The following is a 25,149-nucleotide window of genomic DNA, read 5'->3' on the forward strand; positions in this document are numbered from 1 at the left end:
AATCTTCTGCACGTTTGCCTCAGTCTCTGCAAATCAATGTATTTGTTATTCATATGGAATATATATTCAGCTATGAGAAACATTTAAAAATATTCATCAACAAATGTTAAATACAAATGTGAGGGTATATGTATGATATCTTACATGGTACACATGAAAATGGTGGCAGTGATTAATAAAATAAGCTTATGAATCAATTCCTCTCTATTTCTCTTTCCCCCCCACTTCCACTCCTTGCTATTTGAATAAATATACAGTGGAGCTAAAATGACCTTATTCTTTATTCACAGGTTACTTTAGGTGGAACCTTCATTGGAATTGGGCGGAAAACTCCAGATTGCCAAGGCAACACCAAGTACTTCCGCTGCAAATTCTGCAATTTCACCTACATGGGCAACTCCTCCACTGAACTAGAGCAACACTTCTTACAGACTCACCCAAACAAAATGAAAGCAGCCCTTCCCTCCTCTGATACTGGTAAAACTTCAGAGAAAAACTCCAATAAATCCAGTCCTACTCTTCGACCATGTGATTCTGGAGACTTGGGGAAGTGGCAAGACAGAATCACTGTAAAAGCAGGAGATGATACGCCAGTTGGATATTCGGTGCCCATCAAGCCAATAGATTCCTCTAGACAAAATGGTACCGATACTACCAGTTACTACTGGTGTAAATTTTGCAGTTTCAGCTGTGAATCGTCCAGCTCTTTGAAACTATTAGAACATTACAGCAAACAGCATGGGGGAAGCCAGGCAGGAAGCCTCCACCCAGATCTGAATGATAAGCTTTCTAGGGGATCTGTCATTAACCAGAATGATCTAGCCAAAAATACAGATGGGGAGTTAGTGACAAAGACAGAAAAGGGTGCGAGTGTGGCAAAAAAGAAAGACTTGAGTAGCAAAGGAGCAGAGGACAGCATGGTGACAAGCTACAACTGTCAGTTTTGTGACTTTAGGTACTCAAAGAGCCATGGCCCAGATGTAATAGTGGTGGGCCCACTTCTCCGTCACTATCAGCAGCTACACAACATTCATAAATGTACCATTAAGCACTGTCAGTTCTGTCCCCGAGGCCTCTGCAGCCCAGAAAAGCACCTTGGAGAAATTACTTACCCATTTGCTTGCAGAAAAAGTAATTGTTCCCACTGTGCTCTCTTGCTTTTGCACCTGTCTCCAGGGGTGACAGGAAGCTCTAGAGTCAAACACCAGTGCCATCAGTGCTCATTCTCCACTCCCGACGTGGACGTTCTCCTGCTCCACTATGAGAATGCACACGAAGGCCAAGCGTCTGATGTCAAACCAGAAACAAACGCCCTGCCAGGGGCAGAGGGGCCGCTGACGCTCAAGGAGAACAAAGAACACTCATGTACCAAATGTGACTTTACCACCCAGGTGGAAGAAGAGATTTTCCGACACTACAGGTATGGTGAAGTTTCAAATGATTAATGATTGGAACCCAAACAGCGCCCCCTCCATAGTTTCTTAATTAAATGTCACCATTCCTCAAACATTTGAGGAAGCTGGAAATCAAAATAGGAATGTGTATAGATATAAATCTTTACAGCCAGTAAAGTCCAATCCAATCCAATATCCACTTTGTTTTGGAAAACCACCAGCTAAGTTGGTGGATTTAATTATACATTTAAACCTGTGCAGAGGAGAGGGAAATTTGGATTTGTGTGCAGATGCTAAAGTTTCAGCATATTTGAGGTTTGGTCAGCTATTTTCCACCCAGAATCTTTTAGGTACTATAGGTGCTATTTTAGTTTAGGCTTTTTCTGAGAAAGTTGGCATCTTCATTCAGTCAGGGAACACAAATGGCTTTACTTTCCAAGATAGACTGTGAACCCTTTATGCTCCATAACAGTGCTTCAATGTACTACCTTTTTGTAGTATTTTCCATTCCCAAGTCCAGCAATGTAATAATTAGTTTAAGAGCATTCCACTGCTGTTTTGGTGTTCGTTTCCCACTGGGAGTAGACACTCTTTTGTCTGTTGATGTCATTCCCCAAGATCCTTTTGCAGATGCTTATTTTCGTGTTGCTGGTTTACAGTGTCATTCTGTTTATTTTAAATGCTAATGTTCCTATTTGGAGGTGGATGCAGCCAGTCTCCTGACTCAGTCTGACACAATGTCATAGTAGCAGCCAACTCCCTGCTAAACTTCTTGGGTCAGTTCCTGGGCTGTTGTAAACTGGCAGTCCAGTTTGCATCAGAGGAGGAGCTGGCTCTTAGCGTTTGTAAAGAGCAACAGTTATGTGCCACTGCAAAAGTGATGTTAAATATTAGAAAATCGTGCTGAATATGTTAATAGTTAAGGCTAATGCGTCAACAACAACGGAAAACTTCAGTATCTATCTCATCTAAAAGATCTTTGTGTGGAAGCCAGCTAGAATGAAGACAAAAGAAGATGCATTTTCAAAGCTAAAGCTTTGTTAAAAGCTCAAGAAACTGTGCCACATTTAATAGATTCCAAGACATCCAAAATTAACAAAGGCAGACTGGGGCATGATACTTTAATAGAGATTAAAGCTGGGGGCATCCAAATGTTGCCCAACAGAGGGCTGCATTGGCAATATATCAGGAGTCTATTTAGAAAAAAAAAAAAAAGAGCAGATTGCTCATCTTTAATTTGGAGCTAGGGCCCACAGAGGATTCAGGTCCCAGCATGCAGTTCCCCATTTTTGATCCAAGTGGGCCTGAGGGATGTTGTGTGGATTAATTAGTTAATGTTTGTAAACTGCTTTGAAGATGAAAAGTGGTATCTAAGTTCCAAGCATTATTATAACAGCTTTGAGCCATGCTGAAGAACTCCATAGGCAGCACTTTGTCCGCTGCTGGGGCATGGCATGATCTTTTTTTAGTGGTTAAGTAACTGGAAGATTGAAATGGCTCCTTTACTGAAAGAATCCAACCTTTTATTTTGCTGCAACTGGTAATTTAAGTTTTAACAAGCATGCCGAGCTAGGATCCTTTTTCTCAAGAAAGGAGAAGCCATGACTTTTAAAATTAAGTGCTAAGCCTGAGATGGGGTAGTTGTAGCTGCTCCTTTGGAGGGCTCAGCACCCTGCAGTTCTGGCAGTAGTCACAGGGAACTGAACTTTGGAAAATCAAGAGATACACTTTAAGCATTTTAGTCTCAAATTGTTTGTCTAAGATTAGGCTATTTTGTTTAAAACACTTGAGCAACATACTCTGTTAACCCCAGTCTATGACATTATTGACTACTCTGAGGGCGTGTGTAAAGCAAAGTACAATGTCCCCATAACTGCTAACTTCTTTCCCTTTCTCCTGTAATTCCCCCTTGATAATATAAATTTTGTTTCTTTTCCACTTGTACTGCTGCTGTTTTCCCCCACTGTCCATCTTTTTTGAAATCACATAAGTTAGTTCAGTTTGTTTGCTCTGTAATGGCAAACACCAGCAGGTTTTATTGTTTTTCTATGTATAACCTAATTTTCACTCTATTCAAACTAAAACTTTTGAGGCATTATAACTATTACCAGGCCTTTTTTTTTTAGTAGAAGTCTGGCATGTATCAGATATGTGGTTTCTTTCCCTTTTTGTATTTTAGAACCTAAAGACAGAGTACAGTTCATATTTTAAGAAGTAGAACATCTATAAATAGTAGTGTTGGTTGATAGACAGAAACATGCTAATGTAGTCACCTCACATCCAACTGGGCTTCTCTATTTCTTAATCAGAATTTGTCTCAACACTTTTATGCCGCACATTATGTACATCTGATATATTTAAAATGCTGTACATGCCCATGTCTCTAAAACCTCTTCATTTATATAATAAGGAGCTGAATGGATTCTAACAGTAAACATAATACTAAACATTAATGTAGTGGAAAAAAATGTTCTGCAGTTGCCATATTTAGATTTAGCCTTGATAATCTGGAGTATCAGTGTTGGCTTTAGGTGCTACTTACATATTTTGATTCATATATTTTTTTCTCTGCACTATTTTAATTTTCGAGTCATGTGTCTGAACAACATGCTTAATTTATTTTATTATTTATTTTGCTTCCTTTTGGCTCTACATCTAAAATTTCACTGTGTATTGCTAGCTAAAAAATTTTTAATATCTCAATGTTATTCCTTTGCAGCCATGTATTTGCAACAGTATTAGAATTTGCAAAAGCAGTTCTTTCCAATTTTTCTTTCCACAGAAATGTATATTTACACTTAGCGCTCATTCAGTATTTCTTGACATGATTATTTGAGAGCTGTTCATTTAAATCTGAAGTCAATGAATCACATTGCACTTGAGTTTACTTGTATTTAAACTTCACTAAAATGTGCTTATTCAAATAAATCCCTAGAAGATTTATTGGCCTCCATTTTCCACTAATTCTGCTACTACTCATTTTCCATTATACCTCTGAGGAATCAGATACTATTCATGTTCATTGCAAAGCTTAGTTTTTTCTTAAAACTGTCTGGTATTCTGATGAGCCAGAAGATGCCAACACTTTTAATTTAGATAAAAATCAAACTGAGTATTTGGGCAAATTTTGCATGTTGTTTCACTTAGTCTAGAGATTATTTTCCTGCTTGTTCCAAAATAATTAATTTTGTTTAGTTTTGTAAAATCAAAGCAGCTTCTTGCAGAAGTGCCTCTTTTTTCGTATAATTGTGCTAAAATGTGGGAAAACAGTGCATTTTTTCAATTTGGCAAAAGATAGAATTTTTCTTGTAAAACCTTACTTGACTGAAAGCATTTGATCAGTGCTAGTTATAATTAGAAGTGCTATGCTGAAAAATCTTTTAAGCTTTTTAAAAACAAGGTAGGATAGTGATTCATTAAATTGCAAAATATGATATGAAAATGTAAAGACTCAAATGAAATAGAAGCTTTGGCAATGGGGTAGAATAATTTTTCTAATAAATAATTTTGAAAATGTGGATGGCAGCAGTTTTGTAAGGCTCTCTTTAGAAATTAATTTCGAGTTCATGAAATAATATCCTGCCTCCAAAGATAAAGGAGGCAGAAGGGCAAAAGGCAAAGGAGTGCTTGGGGCTTGTGTCTCCCCAGTGCCTGGGCTGCAGCTCAGGGATGGGGTGTTGGGGACAGGGCTGTTGGGACTGACCCTCAGACTGTCAGGCACAAAAAGCCAGAGCAGGGTCTCAGATATATAGATTATGGAAATGTGGCGCCTTTGGGACACTTCCCCCAGAGAAGAAACTCTGGGAAAAAATGTCAGTTGAGGCCCACTAGCTCCCAGTTTTAGAACAAAGCAGAAACCTTCACTCTGAACAATAGCAGCAGCTATGAGGGCCTTTTCCATCCTCCTGACACCTTAATTCACTGCTCTGAACTTGTTTGCTCTTGCCAATGGCTTTTGCTCTCCTTTGATCTCAGTCTTGCTCTCCACTCTGCCCTGTCTCCTCTCCCTTCCAACACTATGGTGCATTTTCTTCCTTGCTTTGCTGGCTGTCTTTTCTTCTGAACAGCTTGAGTGCAGCACCCATCTCAAAAGTTAACTTTCTTATAAACCTGCTTCTTCATGAGAAATTATAGTAATTATTTTATTTATAACTAAAATAAAATGTGAAAAAATGGAAGTGAGATGACAGCCATACCTTCTTCCAGAATATTTTCTATGCCCTAGAGCTTAGGACTGTCTTCAGGTAATTAAAAAAAAATTACTTGTTTTGTAGAAGATGGTGTTTTGTAATACTTCAGACTAGTTAGAAGTATGTCAACAAGACTTAATTAACAATTGGCTAATGTTGGGAGTCTTGCAGCCTGTTAGGAAGTTCAAATAAAGAACATTAAATCTTTAAAAAACTCCAACCGTGTAATCTCTCCAACATAAAGATTTTGTGAGGGAAAATCCTTGTATCTTACAGTGCTCAATTCAAGTACTTTTCAGTACAAATAATGATAAGATTTTTTTTAGTTCTCAGAATGTAACCGCAGCAAAGGTTTTGCCTGAATTTCTTGATATTTAATCTTGGGATTGGGCCATAAATGTTTTACTGTCCATAAATAATCAGGTCTTTGCTTCATTTTCTAGTAGAAATGATAATGCTAAGTGACCTCAGTGGATGGGATAACATTGCCAGCCCAATGCTATATTGCAAAGAATGCCAGTTTATGGCTTGAACCTGCTGTTAGTGTTCTTGAGGGCTGTATAAACAATAACAAAGAAGGAAGAGTACTGTTTTCTTCTTCATTTACATCACTTTCTTCCATCTCAAGATTTTCTTCTTCTTAGAGTAGCTCTGTACCAACACACAGTATTGCATCAGACAAATTCAGAGTTTCAGATGGTATAGCTGTGGTTTAGCTGTAAAGTGTAACTTTGAGGTAAAGCACAGGAATGCTTCTTGTGTACTTTGCTGACTGGAATTCTTAAAATTTTGTTGCTTAGCCTTGAAGAGCTTTGCACACAACTCTAGATGTAACTTGGGCTTTTAGAAGCAGAGTAGGCTTAATTTCTAGTAAAAGAGAAATCAAACACTGCAAATTTGTTTCCCTGCTTGCTGTCAGGGTGGAGTGAAAACTGAGAAGAAAACATTTTCTTTTTATGCCTTGTTCTGGGAAAGAATAAGTTTCCAACTTTCAAAAGTTTTCTAATGGCTGATGATAGTTACTATTTTATTATTTGGGACTGTGACTTATATTGGACAGCTCCAAACTTTAGCTGACATATTGGAGCTTGGGGATTGAATAATACACAGGACAAACCCATATGAAGTATCAAGATTTATAATGCTGATGGCAGATTTTTAATGCATACTGAAAACTATACATTCTGAAAGAAAAAAGCCTGTTGGGTTACTGTCTACTGAAGTATATCCTCATTTTTTCCACATCACAGTGCTTATCACAGTCTCATGGAAGAATGAAGGAATGCTTATATGACTGTCTTTGAATCAGTTAGAAATAATTTAAATTAACAAACCTTTAATGTAATAAGGGTGATTGTATCTGGGCCTCAGCCATGTAATTACAACTGCATGTAATATTCAGCATTTATTTGTGTCCTCAGAAGTGTGGTGTATATGGCTCCTGATCAAAAACATTTAGCCAGTGTGGAATGGAAAAATAAAAAAAGACAAGTTAGGCAGAAAAAGATCAGCTGTTTGGAGGTGTGATATCTGTAGATGAGAGCCAAGTTAGGAAGGGGGTTAGCTGTTGAAATGGCCAAGTTAAACAAGAGACACTTAGGGCTAAGTAGTGTCCCAAAGGATTGATAAACTTTCACATGGGGAGTGTATGTGGTTGAGCCATTAGCCCCAAATGGTGTCTTGTTTAACTTGGCTTTTAAGATAACTAGCCCCTGTCTAACTTGGACTTCTCTGATGGTATCCCACCTTTACAGGGCTGACCCTCTTTATAACTTGGCTTTTTGTATTTATAAAATGGTTTTGATCAGATAGCACTCTCTTTTTTTTTTTTTTTTTGGTTAGGGAGAGAATTAAGCTTGGTTTAGAAAAGAATTGAGTTGCAAGAGAGAATATATTAGTGTCGCATTGAGAGACAAGCTGATTTTAATAAAACATAATTGTAGAACGAACGAAAGGAACGTGGCCAGAGCAAGATTTTAACCCACAGCTTGCTCTCCCACAAGTAAGTTTTGTTGCCATAAGGCTGAATCTATTTTTTGCATAATGGAACAAGACCATCCAGTCCCTTAAAATGAATATAAATACAGAAAATGACAAAAAGAAAACTGATATTGCACAAGGGCTGAAAAGCATGAATCCGAATGTGTACTCATGTCTGTGCGCTGACACAACTGCAAGAAAATCAGACAATGTAAATAACATATGGTTTGTTTTTCCAACAAAAGGAGAGAAGGAAGGCAAGGGGGTTTAATAAGTTTGGCAAGCTGTCCCTTCTAAACTATCATAGTCTAAAAGGGACATTTTGTGTATCATTCCAATTCTACAGATGCACCAAGAGCCAAATCCTGCTCTTACTGAAGTCAATGGGAGTTTTGCCATTGACTTCACTGAGACAAAGCTTTGGCCTTAAAAGAATTAATTCTAACAATTGGAGTCAAGGCAGTAACAGATCTCTCATACGAGTTTTGTCCTGTGTGGATAGTGAAAGGCTCATTTTTTTAGTTTGGCTAAAGACACTGTTGAGACTCTGAATGTCTGGGGTGTGGATTTGTGAGCGTGTCTGTAGGGAGAAGCTCTCGCCGAGTTCTGTACATTTTGCAGGGCACAGATGAAATTTTGCTCTGCTTTGGTAGGATGCTGGGTGCAGCGGGTCCCAGAGCCTGATGAGAGGCTCTGACCACTCCTGTGCTATGAACAGTTATTCATAATGGCGTTAGAGAGCTCATAAACAGTGTTCTGTTCCTATGATAGATACAGTAAGTGGCTAACATGTTGTTCTCATGTAGCAACATATGCTTTACATAATTTAGTAATGCAGTACTTTTTATAGGCTTTTAGAGTAAAAACAGGAAGGCGTGCTATTCCACTCTGTTCCACAGCTCCTACCCAAGAATTTCTATATTTGACGGGAAAGGCAGTTTGTAGTGACACAGCCAACTATTGTGCTTTATCTTTGGAGCTGCATCTTTTTAAGTTGTGTTAAAAGGTCCATGGAGAACCAAGTGTACACTGCTGTCTCTTGTGTACAGCCTTCTGTCCTTTGGTGTATTCTTATCCCTAAGTTAATCAGAGCTTGGTTCAAAATCATCTTGTCAAGCAAAAGTATATGGAATAGGTAGAAAGTAAAGGACTTTTTAAAATGTTTTAACTTTCAAACATAGATTTATGTTATTTTGAAGTCTTTTTTTAATAACAAGAGAACTGTCCTCTTCTATTTGATTTTGGTTGAAAAGTATATTTTTTGGTGTTCCTGCTGCAGCAGAAAGTGAAAAGTATATTGCAGCAAACTGAAGAAGAAAAACACAAAATCCCAGTGAAAATTTTATGAAGTTTAGAATAATACCATGGAATGTGAAGGAACAATAGGAGGCCATTGCAAGGCATGAGAGGAAAAATCAGCAGTATTTTTGCCCTGCTGTATAAGATACCAAAGTAAACCTGCTTGCTTTATTTAGACAGGGTCATACTGTAAGTTTGCTTTATTTTCTTAATCTTGGTAGGTAAAACCACTGTGAGAGGGAAGGCCAAGGGGTGACTCTCATGTTAATGTGCTTCTTGTTTTCTTCCAGGCGAGTACACAACTGCTACAAATGCCGTCAGTGCAGCTTCACAGCTGTTGACACTCAGTCACTACTAGAGCACTTCAACACTGTGCACTGTCAGGAGATGGACATCACTACAGCCAACGGGGAGGACACTCATGGCGTTTCGTCCATCAAGGAAGAGCCAAAAATTGACCTTAAGGTCTACAGTCTGATTAATCCAGACCCCAAATTAGGGGAGCCCATATCTGACAGCATAGTGAAGAGAGAAAAGATAGAAGATAAGGAAGTGCTCAAGGAGAAAGGCTGGACTGACAGTCCCAGTGATGATCTTCGCAATGTGACCTGGAGAGGAACAGACATTTTGAGGGGGAGCCCATCATACCCGCAGACCAGTCTAGGCTTACTGACCCCCGTGTCTGTCGGCCAAGAGCAGCCAAAGCCTTTAAGGGATAGTCCAAATGTAGAAGCTGCCCATCTCGCAAGGCCCATTTATGGCTTGGCAGTGGAGGGCAAGGGTTTCCTGCAGGGTGTCCCAGCCGGAGCAGCAGAGAAAGCCGGGCAGCTCAGCCAGCCCTACTCTGGATCCGGGGACGGCAAGGCAAAAGACGAATCCCAGTCCTTATTACGGGTAGGAAACCTTTTTTTTCCCCCCCTTTTGCTTTTTATGATTGCATGTATGTTATGTTTGATTGGCTGTGCAAATGATTTCTTCAGGTCCAGAGTAATGTGGTTGGGGTTCTTTTAGGGCATGGAAAAAAAAAAAGTCAAGGAAAGACTCAAATTTGTAGAGCCAAACTGGCAGGTAAATTTTCCAAAGTGTTCACATAAAGCAATCTATGTATTGATGGAGTATTAGTAAGCTTCTGCTTTTGCTATTTAGCTCTGATTGAATTTTGTTTAATCATTCCTACTAATTGTGCAGGTTGGTGATGCATGTGAAGAAGGGAGGTTTAGAACCCCAGAAGGCTGCACATCTGTTACACTAAAACAACTAATCACCTCTTAAATTTTGGTGGTGTGACAGTTCGCACTTAAGCAGGATTTTATATTACTACATATCTAAGAATATGAAATGTGAGTTAAATATTAATAAAAAGTAACCTTTTTTTGTGAAACAACATAATTATATATAAATTTTGAGACTTGTCTGGTTGCCTTAGAAACAAAAAAAAAGAAAAACAAAAAAAGAAAAGAAAGGATCTCATGTTCTCATGTGATAAGAGAAGGTAAATATTTGTCCCACCAAATAATTAATTTTTTTTTTTTAAACAAAAGGATCTATATACAAGGAAGTTTCCCTTCCATCAAGGTGTGTTTTTCCCACTGTAGAGAAAATTGAGCTTAGAAGAGATCTCATATTCTGAGGAGCTGAACAGGGAGACAAATAAATACTTTTCTCCTGAAGTCATCACATGTTTTCAGGAGCTGCTCCCTATCTGAATTTATAGAAACTTGCCACAGGAGCAGTCAGTCTGCAGACAAAGCTCACTAGAATGGAAGTGATGATCTGTTGGTTTCCTTTTTTGTCTTTTATAACAGCATTTGTAACCATAGCATCAATTAGTGTAACAATGTCACATGTAACATGTAAAAAGGAAGATAAATGTTTTATTCCATGGTCTACTAAGATTATACACAGGTATATCTGTCTCTGTACATATAGGAGTCTTAAAAGCTGTTTTAAATTAAGTCAATGTTCTTAAAAATACTGCAGCCATTCTAATTATAAAATAGAGTGTCTGTAATTTAAACCCTGCACGCAATTTAGGGAGACCACAAACTTTTGTACCTTAGTTATTGTTCTCAGATTTTAAGTGTATGAGAAGCAGTTACAGTATGATAGGTTCCTTGTTGCTAACCTGGATGTGTGCTCACTGTGGATGGCAGGATTATATTTCTCTCCTCCAACACGAAATAGGTATTAAAATACATACATAAACCCATGCAGCAGTGGAATTCCTGTAACTGTATGCTGGCTGCTTCTTATGCCATTTTAAAAATAACTTCAGATGCTTTTTTAAAGTATTTATATAAAGCCACTTTTATATATACATATTTTTTCAAATTAATATTTTATCAATTTCAAAATAATGTGATTACTTCTGGGTCTAAAAAACCTGTATCTTCCATACTCATCACTTCTGGGAGTAAAAAACCTATATCTTCCATACTTCTCTGGAAAAAAGATAAAGGTCTTACTTTTGTGTATTAACAGTGCATATAAATTCGTTCCTTACATTTTAAAGTGTGTACAACTCTACTTTTCTTTTATAATGGTTTATTAGCAGATTGTGTTTATAGTGGTTGATAAAACATTCAGTCCTTCAAACAGGAATTACTTTTGTGTACACCTTTAGCTGCCACGCTCTTTGAACTCTATTGTGCCAAGGACTTGTTTGTCTGTGTCTTTTCCTTACTGATAATATTTGAATTTTCACTTTTCTTAGAAAATTAGGCAAGTTGCTTTTGTCAGCTTGAAATATTTAAAAAAAAAAGTGGGGGAAAGGAGATTAACTTTTTTCATCTGCTGAACAGAGTCCCTAATATTACGTATTTCATCATGATTGATGGATAGAGAAAACAAAATGAGAATTGAAACTTCTTGAAGGTAAGGGGTGATCTGTAGGATAGGCAATATTGGGAGTGTGATTCTGTGAGTGATACTAGTTCCCTCTTCTTTTCAATCTGTGAAAAAGATCATAGAAACCCAACTCCTTTAATTTGCTCTTGATTTAGTTTTCTGCAGACAGAGTTATGAGATGCAGTACTGGAGCCTCAAATAAGAAGACAAAGAGATGGTCAGCTTGACCATTGGGAGCTTAGTGTGAGCTTAGTGTCAAGGATTATCTGTCATACACATATGTATGCCCAGAAGCTCAATTGGCCCAGAGAGAAATAAAAATTGTTCAGAAAAGAATTTACCATCCATTCTTGAAAAAGCTACTTTTTGTAATCCTCTGAAATTAAAAAAAAATTGCACTGTGTTGTTAAGCAAATCTCTCATTATTATCTACTCATTATTATCTACTTTTCTCTACATTTATTTTTCTAATATGAAATAGCTAGTAGGAGCAGCTAATGCTGTCTAAAAGTTGGTCCTCTCTGAAAGCAAAGTGTTAACTCAATACATCCTTCTAGTATCATATAATGAATGCTTATGCAAAACACTGTATCCCAGGACGACTGGTGACTAGGAAACAAAACCTATAATAAAATCACTGTGGACACCTTCATTTTTTTCCCCCTGAAGATTGACACAGAGGAAGCCAAAAATTTGGAATTACTCAGTGAATAAACACTGAGAAATGGACTAAAAAAGAAAGTTCCTAACACATCCCTTTGGTTGTACTGGCTATTCTGTATTTATAAAGTGGTTCTGCTTATTACAGATGACTTGTAATGATTTGACAGTAGCAGCAATACCACATGCTTTTAATTTTTTACTTTCTTGATGATGGGGGGAAAGCAAAGAGGAGATACGATTTTTTCACATTTTTTCAAGTAGATAGAGGTTGATACTACAGGTTTAAAAGTGATTAGCATTTTGGTAAGATATCAGACACAATGCAAATCAATTGGAGAAGGGGTGAAAATATACCATAGTCCACAGAAATTCTTAATGCTTACCGGATAATTAATTTTTAGAAATTGCTTGGAGTAATTTTCAGCTTTGGATGTTGACTAAGCCATTTATATGCTATTTCTTGTATTCCTTCTGTACATGATGACCATGGTCCTTCCCTAGATTCTGTGCTGCAGTAGATTGTTTGTGGGAGTCATTGGGGTAAGATTTCTTTCATTTTTAGAATCTAAAAGACCAAACTGCTTGTGACCTTTCGGGAGCTGGAGACAATGCAAACACACATGTGCAGTTGATGCACCTTTATCCCTGAGAATGCTTCCAAGCTGTGTGTAACAGAATCTTTCTCAGGGGCTTGGTACACTTCTGTGAGTAGCTTTAATTTATTTTTCTTATTAAAGGATTTCCAGCAGCTGTACTTACAGTGAATCAGTATGTTTTACAAATGGGAATTACCAAAAATGTACCTCAGCGTGGTACAATGTGGACATTATTTCTGCTCTTCCTTAGAGTAGCTGATTTTCTAGTTGAAAGATTTGTTGATACTGGAACGTCTATTGAGATGCAAAAATGTTCCTTTTTTTGGGTAGCACATTGGCAGCCAGCAGACTCCAGGCCAGGCAGATTGTTTAATGCCTTGACAGTGCAGATCTTGGACAGCAGGAACTTTTTGCTAAACTGATTTTAAATGAAGTGTCCTGTTTTGGTCTGTGTGGACACTGCAGCATAAAAGTTTTCCACAAAATAGGGAAATGTAGCCTGAGCCTTCAGACCTATACACAGGCCTAGTTAGCCCACCTAAAGGTGTTGGTATAGAAGTTGTAGCTTAACCAACAAAGATGCAGTAATAACACAGGTCAGTGTGTGTGTCCTGTGGGGTCACATGGACCTGCACACAGCAAGGTTACTTTGTGTATTAATCATAGTTTGTGGAGGGATTTGTGTACCATCAAAGGGAGAGAGATCGTCACATTATTCCAAAAGTACTATGGATTTTTATCAAAGGCATACTGCAGGATGTAGCATTAAATATATGACTGAGGTTATGTTAACCTTTACTATGAGCTTTTTATATGGTGCAAAGGGTAAAATCTACTCTTCTATTAAACTGAGATTATTTTGCACTATAATGATTGGACTGTTTAGACACTACAAGAAATCACAGCATTTCAAAAACGTTTTCATTTACTTTGAGAAGAGTTATTTTCTTTTTGTCTTTGATATTTGCTCTTGTGCTATTTCATATGGCATTCATATGGCTAAAGCTGGTCATACAGCTTTAAATTTGGGGGAGATAGAAAATTAGAAAAAATTATTTCCTCTTTCCTTGTTTTGCATTCTTCTATGCAGGTGAGTGGCAGAGCTAATTTAAAAATGTGCAATTGGTATGTAAGTATTAAATCTACATATAATTGATTTAGTATCAGTGTAGTAAATATCAGGCACAGTCCCTAGTGGCAAATCATCATTTCTCCTATTATAAGGTACTGACTCCTGTTATCCACAGAGCTGGATGCCAAATAGCTGCAAAGCAGTGGAAATGCTGAGCTGTCCTTTATGATTTCCAGAAGACTTCTATAAGCACATAGAGTTCTTGGCCAGAAAAATAACATACATTTAGGTAAAACCTGCCTCTCTGATGCTGGTAGATGCTGTTGCTGGCTTTATTGTGAGCACAAGAAGCAGCATGAGCAGGTTCAAGCGCACAGAGTGGGATCTTGGTTTAAATCTGAATTTTCAGTTGTCCTTTCAGGGTGACAGATGGAAGTTTTTGTGTTCTTTGGCATTGTGTCCCACTTCCAATCACCTTCTCATAGCAGCATCTTAGTAGTATATCTACAGAATTAAATTCAATGCATATAATTGTATCCCACTTCTCACATTAAGTTGGTGTAAGTCTTGGATACTGCATGTCATCCCTAAGCAACTTCAGGAAAGAAAAAGCAGCCCTTTAAACAAGAAACATCTGAAATAGTTTCTCTGTAGCTGCATCTCATTTTTTTCCCATTTCCTCTGACTCTGTTAGCGATCTTTCAGGAAGTATTTATAGTCAAGGCCATTCATTGCCATACGGGTCCTCTAATTAGCTGAGGAGAACTCAGCAGGCACTGTGTGTTACTAATGCACAGAGCTCTGGCAGGTCAGAGAGCTGACAAAGTCTTTCATTTTTTTTAAAGGCACCTGTTTCCATAAGTCTCTGCCTGGGGAGTCAGTGGGCTACTTTTTTAGCATTTAACTACATCCTGGAACATGGCAAGAATCCTCCAACAAGGAAAATGAGAAAATAAAGTTAGTACTTGAAGATAAATGGTTTTGAAGCTTTGTGTTTACCGTGCAAAATGGAGGTGGGTAAAATCCCTGTGCTGGTGAAGGGCTCAGGAACTTTCTAAAGTAACTTTCTGAAGGTTTTCAAGTAGTTTAGAAACAAACATGTACTTGGCTGCTTTTAGTAACTACTGGAACCAAACCCACAAGAAATTGAATGTTTTGCATTACTCATCCTGACAGTGATCAGATAGGACTAGAAAGTAACTTTTAGAAAAATGTTAACCTGCCCAATGAAAGGCATGTTTCTGGTTTTTGTGTGGGGTGTGTCTGTCATGTGGTGAGACAACCCCACCTCGTCCATGTTTACCCACCCAGCAGGGCATAGGGTTTTTTTTCTCCTTCTTCTTCTTCTTTTTTTTTTTTTTCTCTTGGTCTCCCTTTTACGAAATGTGGTCTGGAAGAGAATTAAGTGATAAAATCATTATTTGGGTGGGGCACGGTAATAACGCAAAAGGGCAGCAGCTACGTCAAAATCCTTGATGGAAAGGTGAATCAGTATGTGGAACAAAGGGCTGGGGAGATGGCTACAGGCCCCCAGGCCGTTGGGTAAGCAGCAGGGTTTATTGAAGTTGCTATGATCAATAACAATGATTCAAGCAGCGAGAACCAAGATAATTCTTGATTTAAAACAAGCTGCTGCATTTGGATAGATGAGATCGTAATGCAGATGAGAACAAAAGAGTGCTTTCTTGTATTGAACAGAGGGGCCAAAACAGATTGACAATCAGTGTCACATGAAATTAGCTCAGTTTTATATGCCCCTTCCTAGTTCAGGTAGGAGGATGTCTCTTTTGCTCTCTCTGGTCAGGTATTTGGTGTCCTGCTGTAGGTGAGAGTGAGAAGGGTCCCTGCACTGTTTTGGCCTGGATGCCACATTCCTGCACCTGGGCTTGGTTTGCTGGGTGAAGAAAACCCGGGTGAAGATAACCTGGGTGAGGTTAACCTGGGTGAAGATAACAGTGTGGCAGCTGCTCAGTGCCACCCCTGCCATGGGGAGCGGCAGGAGCAGACTTGGCACAAGGGTGGGAGCATCCTTGGTTTCCCGGCATGCTGCTCCTTGGCAGCCCCTGCTGCTCTGGCCTGGATGTCTGGGCACAAAGGGGCCCCCTGCCAAGTCCCCTGGCCTGAACAGGAGCTTTCAGCGAGTGGCAGCTCAAGCCAGGTGCCCTGGCCCTGGGCTGGGCTCGCAGCTCTCGGTGGGGCTCAGCTCCTCTGCGCTGCGGAGCCGCCTGTGCTGGCTCTGAGAGCAGCCCAGGCCCACAGCCCCAACCGGGCACGTGCAGTGAGGCAGTGCCCTTCTTGTAGGTATGACTGATACAGGTAGCAAATACTGTTTTTACCCTCTTCAAATACATTCCTGATGGTTCTTTTTAATTTTAGATTGTGCTGACAATGGCTGCAGGTTGTGTGTGGGGGCGCAGCTGTGGGCACGGCAAAGGCAAACAGTTCCCTCCAGTCCAAATAGTGCAGAGAACTGTCAGTGGGGAGCCGTGTTTCAAATGGGAAGTAGGTAAATGCAGCTTCTTGCATGATGACTAAATTAAAGAATTCGTTGAGCTTTACCTAAGTTTTGAAAAGTTAAGTGTGACTATAACCATTATACAGCTCTGTTATTATTCTGTACTGCCAATAGTGCTTAGCAGTAGATTGTATACCTGAAGTGAAATGGAAGCTTCAATTGTATTTAGAAACTAAGGATAGTCTTTGCCAAACTGGATCCAATAAGAAATACACATTCATGCTTGAGGACAGAACTTGCTGCTAATATGTAGATTTTCAATGGAAAATTAAATTTCACAGATGAATGCAGGCAAGGATTGTACATAATTCTATTTTTGCCTGAAGTACCATGGTGCTGAACAGTGAAAATCTATGTGAAGATACCTCCAGGATCTGGAAGTGCAGAGTTGCTTTCTGTACTGAATTTCAGATGATCCTCTAGTTGTATTTGGCAATTAAAAGACATAATAAATACACTCTTTTAGAGGAGGGATCTTATGATAGACAGCAAATAAATGTTTAATTTATTGGACTAAGAAGGGAACACTGTAATTATAACTGATTTGAAGAAATCCAGATGCTATCCACATCTGAACAAATTTAAAATGGTAAGGATTTATAAAGAGATTTATGAATAAACACTGCACATACGTGCTTTGATTTTTGTCATGGGGGTATCTAGGGGTGATGATACAGCCAGTTATAAAAAGCAACTCTGGAAAATAGCTGTTAGATGAACAGATGTGTGCTGAAATACACATATATACATGTGTGTGTGTTTGTGTGTGTGTGTGTGTGTGTAAGACATTAAAAAGGTTTTCTGGAATGTCTTTTGTTACCTTGGCACTCCTCAGAATATGTGTATGGTCACCTTGGAACTAGTCTTAATTTTCAGGTCTCTTATGTAGCCCAATTGATTTAGTGAACAATTTCCTGCTTAATATAATTAATTTACTTCTTCCACCAAGTTCTGTTTTTAAAATGAGGCTTGATAGGGGCTAAGTGGTTCTTGCTGATGTTTTTCTAAGCATTTTTTTAGTAGCATATATATTTTAGAAAATCTTACAATCTTTGTTATAGTGATATAATCATGTGTATGTAAGATAAATCCATAAGTATATCTATTCTTGTTGCATAGTAACATTATTTAGAGTTCAGATAGGATATATTTTTTAGCATAAAGACAAGAGGAGGAATATTTTTTTTTGTGTTGTGTACAGTATTAGGTTTCTGAAACAAATGGAGTTGTGGCAGCTCAGGTTGTGCAGCACTGCAGGCAGCTTGTGAACAGCCTTGGAAATCTGCTGTGCTCATGTATCCCTGCTCTGCCTGAGATTTCCAAATCTCAGGTTGGTGAATCATATTTGTCCTAGTTAGAGGGTTAATTTCCTGTGATTTCTTGGCTGCTCGAGACCTTTGTTTCCTAATTCTGTCTGTAAAATGGGAATTTCCCATCTAGAAGGGCAAGAGTGAAGAGAGATGTGTGAAACTCTATTGTGCAACAGTTCTGTGATAGTGGAAGCAAGAAGAGCCTGATTCATAGGCATCCTGCATCAATATTGGTGGTTATCTTCTCTGAGTGTGATGATGCAAACTTCCTCAAGAATACCAATGAAAGAGGAAAACTGAAAAAACAGATTTTAATTTTAACTTTGTTAAAATTTCTATTCTTTCCTTCAGCCTTGCGGGGGGAGGGAAAAAAAAAAGCAAAAAGCAGGAATTTCGGAGGGAGACATTTACTTTTCTTGGTTGACTTTGACCTAATTTTGGTTTATGTGCCTCTGATGTGTATGGTAGCAAACTGCACATTTTCACTTATGGGAAGAAGTCTTTTAACGATGGCTTACAGTACAGTCTTTAATCATGTAAGTTGCCTCCAGCTCTTACTGAGAGTAAAATTCCACCCTTTCCATTTTCAAAGGGGTTGTACTATCAGCTGTTTCTCCTTGCAAGACTGTCTGTGATTTGAAAATTATGTTTAAATTAAAAAAAGTGAGGAAAAAAGAGAAATAATCAGAACATTTGTCAAGAAATTTGTTATGAATGGGAATGAGGAGCAATGCAAACAAGCTTGAAATGAGTTTTAATTCACATGTTATTCTGGGAGCCTACAATTTCTGGTGAGCAATGGCATATTTTAGGTCTGTTTCCTCCAGTTTTTGGCATGGAGCAATGCCTGTTTTGTTCAGTCAGATGTTCAAATGGGAATTTTGGATGCTTAGAACTAATTTTAGTAGGTGGGGGCAAATTTATTATGATTCTACAAATAGAGTTTGATCACAGCTGCTTCATTGCAATTATAAAAATTGGCTGCGAATCACTTAAACTATATTTACTGGTTGCAAAAAAAAATCTCATCTATACAAAACTGTCTTGTTGCCCTCAAAGTTCTCAGTAATAACATTTATATACACAGTATTTTGAATTTGACTTGATCACGTTCCAGATTATTTTCATGCCTCTCTCCCCCCCTTGCCCTAACAGTGATAATGTGTTCAAATGACTCTCCCATTCTTTCCAAGTTAGGGTGAATTTCTGAGCTTGTTCTGAAATTACAGTAAATCACACACAGACCTCTTAAGACTTATTAAAAAATGTTAGTAACTTCACTGGAAGTTGGACACTTCAAAGCTCTCACTTCTCCAGTCTGTACATGACTAAAAGGCTGTAGGGCAAACACCACAAGGTGAAAGCTTACAAATCAAAGCAAAACTTAATATAAGGCTATTATCCCCTTTACAAGACATATGGAGAATAGTATCTTTACATATTTATGAGGTTTTTTTTTCTTCTGATAGTAACTGCTTTAATGTTCATGGATTTGTGCTTTTGAGTTAGAAAGTACTGGGTTGTATTTTATATTTTTTCAATGTTTCATGGCAGCTCCTCTTCCAGCCCAAAATGGGTGTATTCCAGACCTCTTTAAAAGTTCGCATTATGCAGAATAAATTTAGTCAACCTGTTTCTTGAGAAAAGTGTTTTCTTCACAATTCAGTTATGGACTCATCCTGTGGTGGTTATTTTGACATTACTCCCTGCCTCTGATGGAGAAGACAAAACATCCATAATGCTCTCCACTTACGGCACAGTACCCGTTGGTATATTACTGAAATCCATTTATGTTTGACTGAGGTGTGCTAGAAACTTAATATTTCTTTGTTTAAGATTCTCATAAACCCTACTTTATGCAGACCTTTAGGGGTGGGGAGAGTTAATGGAAAACATGATTAAAATCTTGTAGGCTTCGAGGCTTGTAAATATCTTGGCACCTACGTATGTTTGTGTGCATACATGTGTATGTTTACTAATTTTAAATTAGGTTAAAAATCAGAATTTAATTTTAAAAATTAGATTTGTATTTAAATTAAGAGTGAAAAAAGGTTTTTGACTGAAAACAAAATTTCTGTAATTATTTAGCAGAATGGTTTGTAGGACAAATATTAATAATTTTTAAAGTAGAGAGCTGTTACAACTTCACTGATTTTTCCATTACAGAAAATTATGTTCTGCTTAGCATAAGTTTTAAATATATCTTTCATGCCTTTAGGACTGTAGTCTTGATCATCACTTAATTGATTTGCCTTTGCCTTCTAATAGTAAGGGAAACGGTTGAAGGGTAGAGGTCTTTGCAGTGGTTATCTGTAATAACGATCATATGTGATGTAGGGACTTCAAAAGTTGATGTTTGTTAAACTTGGACCCTCAGTTTCTTGGTATAAATGACTCCTCACGTTTTAATTAAATCCTCATGACCAACTTTGTGTATCTCAGGAGAGGTGTTGCATTCAACTTCACTGCCCCAAGCTGGCATTGTAGACCTCTAGACAAAGCTTTTCCTGAAATGCAGTATTTCAGTGAGCAAATAGACAGCTTGGAGTGAAACCGTAGTCACTGCTAAAAGTATTTGAGGGCTTTCTTAGTGATACCCTGCTTAAGAGGTGAAGCATAAACTATTTTGGACACTAGTCCCCCAGGTACATCACTGTTTGGAAGTAAAGAGCATTTTTAAAGCACTGAATTGAGAAATATTTTATCTGTGCTGGTGCTGTCAGTCCTTGGCAAACAATTTAAATTTTGTAAGTATTGGTAAGTGAACTGGAACTTCATCCAGGAATCCACACCAAAGGGCTCCCAAGTGCCTGGAGAGCTGCTGGATGTGCCTGGTGTTCTGCCTGGCTGTGAGTGCCTCTAGAACCCTGCTGCCAGCTGTTTTTATCAGTATAGGTCTGCTTCCCTCTTTGCTTGGCCAGGTTGCAAAGAAAGTTCACTGAAACCACTCTTTCCTTGTCTTCTTTAGTTTGGTTTGGCTCTCTCCCTCCTCATTCTTTTATGGAACTCACAGTTTACTATAATACAAGTCATTAAAATTCTCCAGATTTGGAGCTGTCTTTTGAAAGAAATTTACCAAACCATTCACTTTGTTATAAAATCTGTCTAGGCTTTCTGCTCTGCCTTTCCTAAAATATACATTGTCTGCATTGCAAATAGAGGCTTTCTGATGGGGAGAGATTAAGCAAAAGTATCTCAGTCTTGTTCTCGGCGTGTGTGCTGTGCCGTGGCTGGGGCCGGGCGCTGGTCTGCAGGCTGTGCTCTGACAGGTTTGCTCTGGAATGCCTGCGCACAAACGGCCCTCGCCATCTGATACCCTTCCCACCAAAAATATTCTCATGGCCCTGCTTGCTTTCATCAGCACCACTTAGTAAACCTCAGCTAGTGGAAGGAGACATGTTGGAGCACAGCAGAAGAACAGAATGGGTGAAACTACAAATTGTTAGTCTGTTAAACACAGATTATGTCTTTGGGTACAATTCCATTAGCGACTGAATGAGTCTGGATGGGTAGTAGCTTGTGGAAGTATTTGTTATGACAAAACCAACTTTTCATTATAGACAAAGTTATCCTGTTTTCCTCTGTAGTCTGGCCAACTTCAAAATGTTTCAAACTAATTTCAGACTTGTAAAACACTGTCTATCAGATACAGACATATGGATTGAACTAGTAATTTGTTTGCCATCTGCTGATAAAGGAAGCAAGGCGTCTAAGTAGAAAATGAAGAATTCCCTCCCTCTCCCCCACTTGAATATTATATGGTGCCTTTAGGAATTGTTTGTATTGACATTTTTATTGATTACTATGTAAAGTGTTACACTGCATTGACCTGAATCTGCTTTCAGTCTCATAATGATAATATTTTTTTTTGTTTCCAAAATAACTGTAGTGATTTAAGCCTATAAATAATGTTGTTAAAAAAATCACTTTAAATCTTAAAAAAACCAAAGTGATAACCATTCTTCTTGTGTGAAACAGGAATCAGCATATTCTTTTGCTGGGAAAAGAAAAAAATCTTTAACATTACCAACAAGGGTTGATTAAAATTATCTTTCCTTTTAGTCAAAATTTTCCCTTTCCTCCTGAAACTCCAGGAAAAACAGTGCAATTTCCAACATGAAAACAAACAAATCTGTCAAAACTTTTCTGGATAGGGAAAAAGGGGTACTTAAACTTTTCTGGATTATTGTCTGTCAGTCTTCTCTAGCCAGTCCTGATACCTTGTGCAGGTCCAGAGTTTGTCTCCCCGATTTATTCTATAGTTATTTCACATAGGCCCTGGTTATATCTGGAAATAATAATAAGTCCATAATGGAAGTTTAAGTATTTGTTCTTTTAATTAATGCTTCCTATAGGTTTGTCCATTTTTGTGAAGTATTTAGAGCTTCTCTGTTTAAAAGAGAAATAGCAAGTACAAAATGTGGTAACTTCTCAGTAGGTATACTGCTTTCATGGGTAATAAAATACAGTCTCAATCAGTGCTTAAATACATGGAACCTTGATTAGTTGAATTATAATAAGTACTCCTTTCAGCCCTAGTTCTCTGTAACTTTTTTCATATTGACAAGTACTTTATTTTTCATTGATTCCATCAATCTATTTTGAACAGATAGTGCTAATAATATTCACAAGCTATGTTCTTAAACATGAGTTATGTCTTCATAAAAATGATACTGAACTGTTGATTTTCTTTATTAAGATAAGCCCATTTTTTTTCTGCTGCAGTTGGATCATGAATTGTCAGAATGTACCACAGAGTGTACCACAGAGTACTTTAAGTGAAAGTAATACACAAAATCACTAATTGTCCTATATACTGTTCTCTCTTTCATAAATATCTTTGCTTTTCTTAAAGTTGCTGTTCCTTAAAATGACTTGCAAATTCTATGAACAATGCAGAAACCTTCTCTTTTCTCAGTGGTTAGTATGGGTTCATTTGAAAAAAGCTAAACAATTTCATAAATAGCAAATCTTCTACAACCTAGAGTTAATTACCATTTTACATTTGGAATTGACATTGTCAGAAAGTTTTTGAAACAGTAGGAATATCTTACCCAGTTGACATTTGTTGCAGATATACACATAGGAACTGGTAGCTGTGACAGCAGGAAGTCTGCAAAGTAAAAAGAAAAATCATAAAGTTTTGATGAAGGAAGGACTTAGGAAAATGCTTCTGTGAGGGCTTATGGAAGGCCTTGAGCCACAACAGGTACAACCACTTACTGCTATACATCACTGTATGGTTTGCCACTTGCAAAAAGGCTCCCCACTGTTTTTTATGGCTTAAGGTGCATACAATATGTGAAGTCTGTTCCTGTGTTGCATTTCTATGGCATGTTCATATTCTAGATCTGCCCAGCATGTCATGGACCCATTGGTTTTTGTTCTGGTTTAATTTCATTGAAAACATTTTCCTGCTTGTAAATGTAAATATTTACAACATACATTGAGATGTATACATCCAAAGTATTTTTATCCTTTTAAAGTTGTTGGGTTTTTTTAAGAGGACTTACCATACTGTATGGTACCTGACAATTCCAATGGTTATAAAATGCTTTGAAACATGCAGCACACTCTGTAAAATACAGGCATTTACAATATGTTGACTACAGCAACAGAGTCACATTACTGCTAAGGAAATACTGCTTCACAATAATCAGGAGGATGGCAAATATTTAGCCTGATGTTACCTACCAGAAACTTGCTGTTGATGAGCATATTCACCTCAGGTTATTAAATAGCTGTTCACAGGTGAGTGTTTGTAAATCCATGACGTAGCTTCTTAGACTGCCTCTGCAGGAGGTGAGGGGATGAGTGATGGGGTAGGAAAAGCCAAGACCCTTCTCTTTGGCTGTATTATTTGGGACAAAAATGTATTTTGCACTTCTGCAGATACACAGTTTTATTACATTGTAGCTTCCAAAGAAGCTACTGTTGAGATTTATGAATATTTCTTTGGAAATACTGGGTATGAGGTAGTTGGGAAGCAGAAAGGTTTATAAAAATAGCTGAAATTTTGTGTGTCTGCTATAGACATTTCTCTTGTTTCTCAGAGCTGTTATTTTGCAGACCAGTTTGCCTTCCTGTGATGCTATCACACTTCTGACAAGAACAAATGGTTTCAAAACTATTCATGTCAGGTCAAGATGGTGAGAACAGCAGATAGACATGAGAGCTGTGACTGTATAAACAACATACTCCCATCACCAGATTAACTCAGGTCCAGGGAAGTGGCAGCATCGTTCTCACTGCTCAGATATTGCCAGCACTCTCTTCCCTGCTTCTAGCACAAGAGAATTGACTGCAACTGTTTATTTTCAACACATGGTTGATATCTTTGTCTCTCTGTCTGAAGATCAGCTGTGCCTTGTTAGGGACTTTACTCATGAGTACTGAGAATCTTGCTCAACCTTTCATCTCCCTGCCATGTAAGTGTGGTTTGTTAGAAATAACTGAGAAAAAATGTAAACTTGCTGAAATGACTACAAAGTCCATAGTCAGTGTCAAAGGAGAGAGGAGATGGATTGAATTGAGGGTGCATGCAAGAGATTAGTCCATGCCCTTCTCAAATAAATTTATAATATCTGTCTAGATGGAGAAGGAAAACCTTAACAGTTGTATTTACACTTTGTGAAATATCAGAAAGGCTATTTCAGCCTGACCAATTCCTCGTGGTCTAAAGTTTCTCTTTGTACTGTGCAAAAGCATGACAGTGTGGTATTGCCAGCTCTGTATAAGCCTAGAAAATACCCATATGTTATACAAACCCCCTGACTATAGATGTGTAGCATATGCTCTATTTATATAAGAGAACTTATGTAGTTCAGATAAAAGGCTGTAGAGACACGTGCAGCTAGTGGAAACACAGCAACAGCAGGAAGGATATTTGGGAGAATTTGTGCTCTCTTCACTTTAATCTTATCCTCTTGATGATCCTGTTCAGCATTGCTTCAATGAATCCTGGAGAGTAAATGCTATTTAGTTTTGCAGTTTTTAAAGGGTGAAGTCATAGCTCTCAGATGAAGCTGCTGTGATCCTTCTGTAGATGTAAAAGCCATTTTTATATGGAGGAAAATCTGCTTGTCTGATATATTTGCAGACTGTAGGTTTCTGTCAGTGGATTCAGGTGACCTTTAGCACTTATGTCCACTTCACACTTGTTTCTCAATAGAAATTACATGTCACGTTTTTTTGAATGTGCTTACCAGTGCCTTCACTGAATCATACTTGTGCTGCTGCTACTGCTCTGTTTTCCTGCTAAACCAGGAAGACTCCATCTGGAG

At 38.1% G+C, this 25,149-nt stretch overlaps 1 protein-coding gene across 3 annotated transcripts in view; it reads left to right on the top strand.

The window, feature by feature from the left end:
- The window catches only part of TRPS1 (transcriptional repressor GATA binding 1), a 206,764-nt gene that overhangs the window by 55,076 nt on the left and 126,539 nt on the right, over positions 1-25,149 (top strand). For all 3 annotated transcript variants that reach the window (XM_036399848.2, XM_036399839.2, XM_036399857.2), the window contains 2 exons: positions 291-1,420; positions 9,154-9,757. In XM_036399848.2, the coding sequence (XP_036255741.1) occupies positions 291-1,420; positions 9,154-9,757 (1,734 nt within the window). The remainder of the gene's footprint in view (positions 1-290; positions 1,421-9,153; positions 9,758-25,149) is intronic.

This window comes from Molothrus ater, chromosome 1, assembly GCF_012460135.2.
Source record: "Molothrus ater isolate BHLD 08-10-18 breed brown headed cowbird chromosome 1, BPBGC_Mater_1.1, whole genome shotgun sequence".
Lineage (NCBI taxonomy): Eukaryota > Metazoa > Chordata > Aves > Passeriformes > Icteridae > Molothrus > Molothrus ater.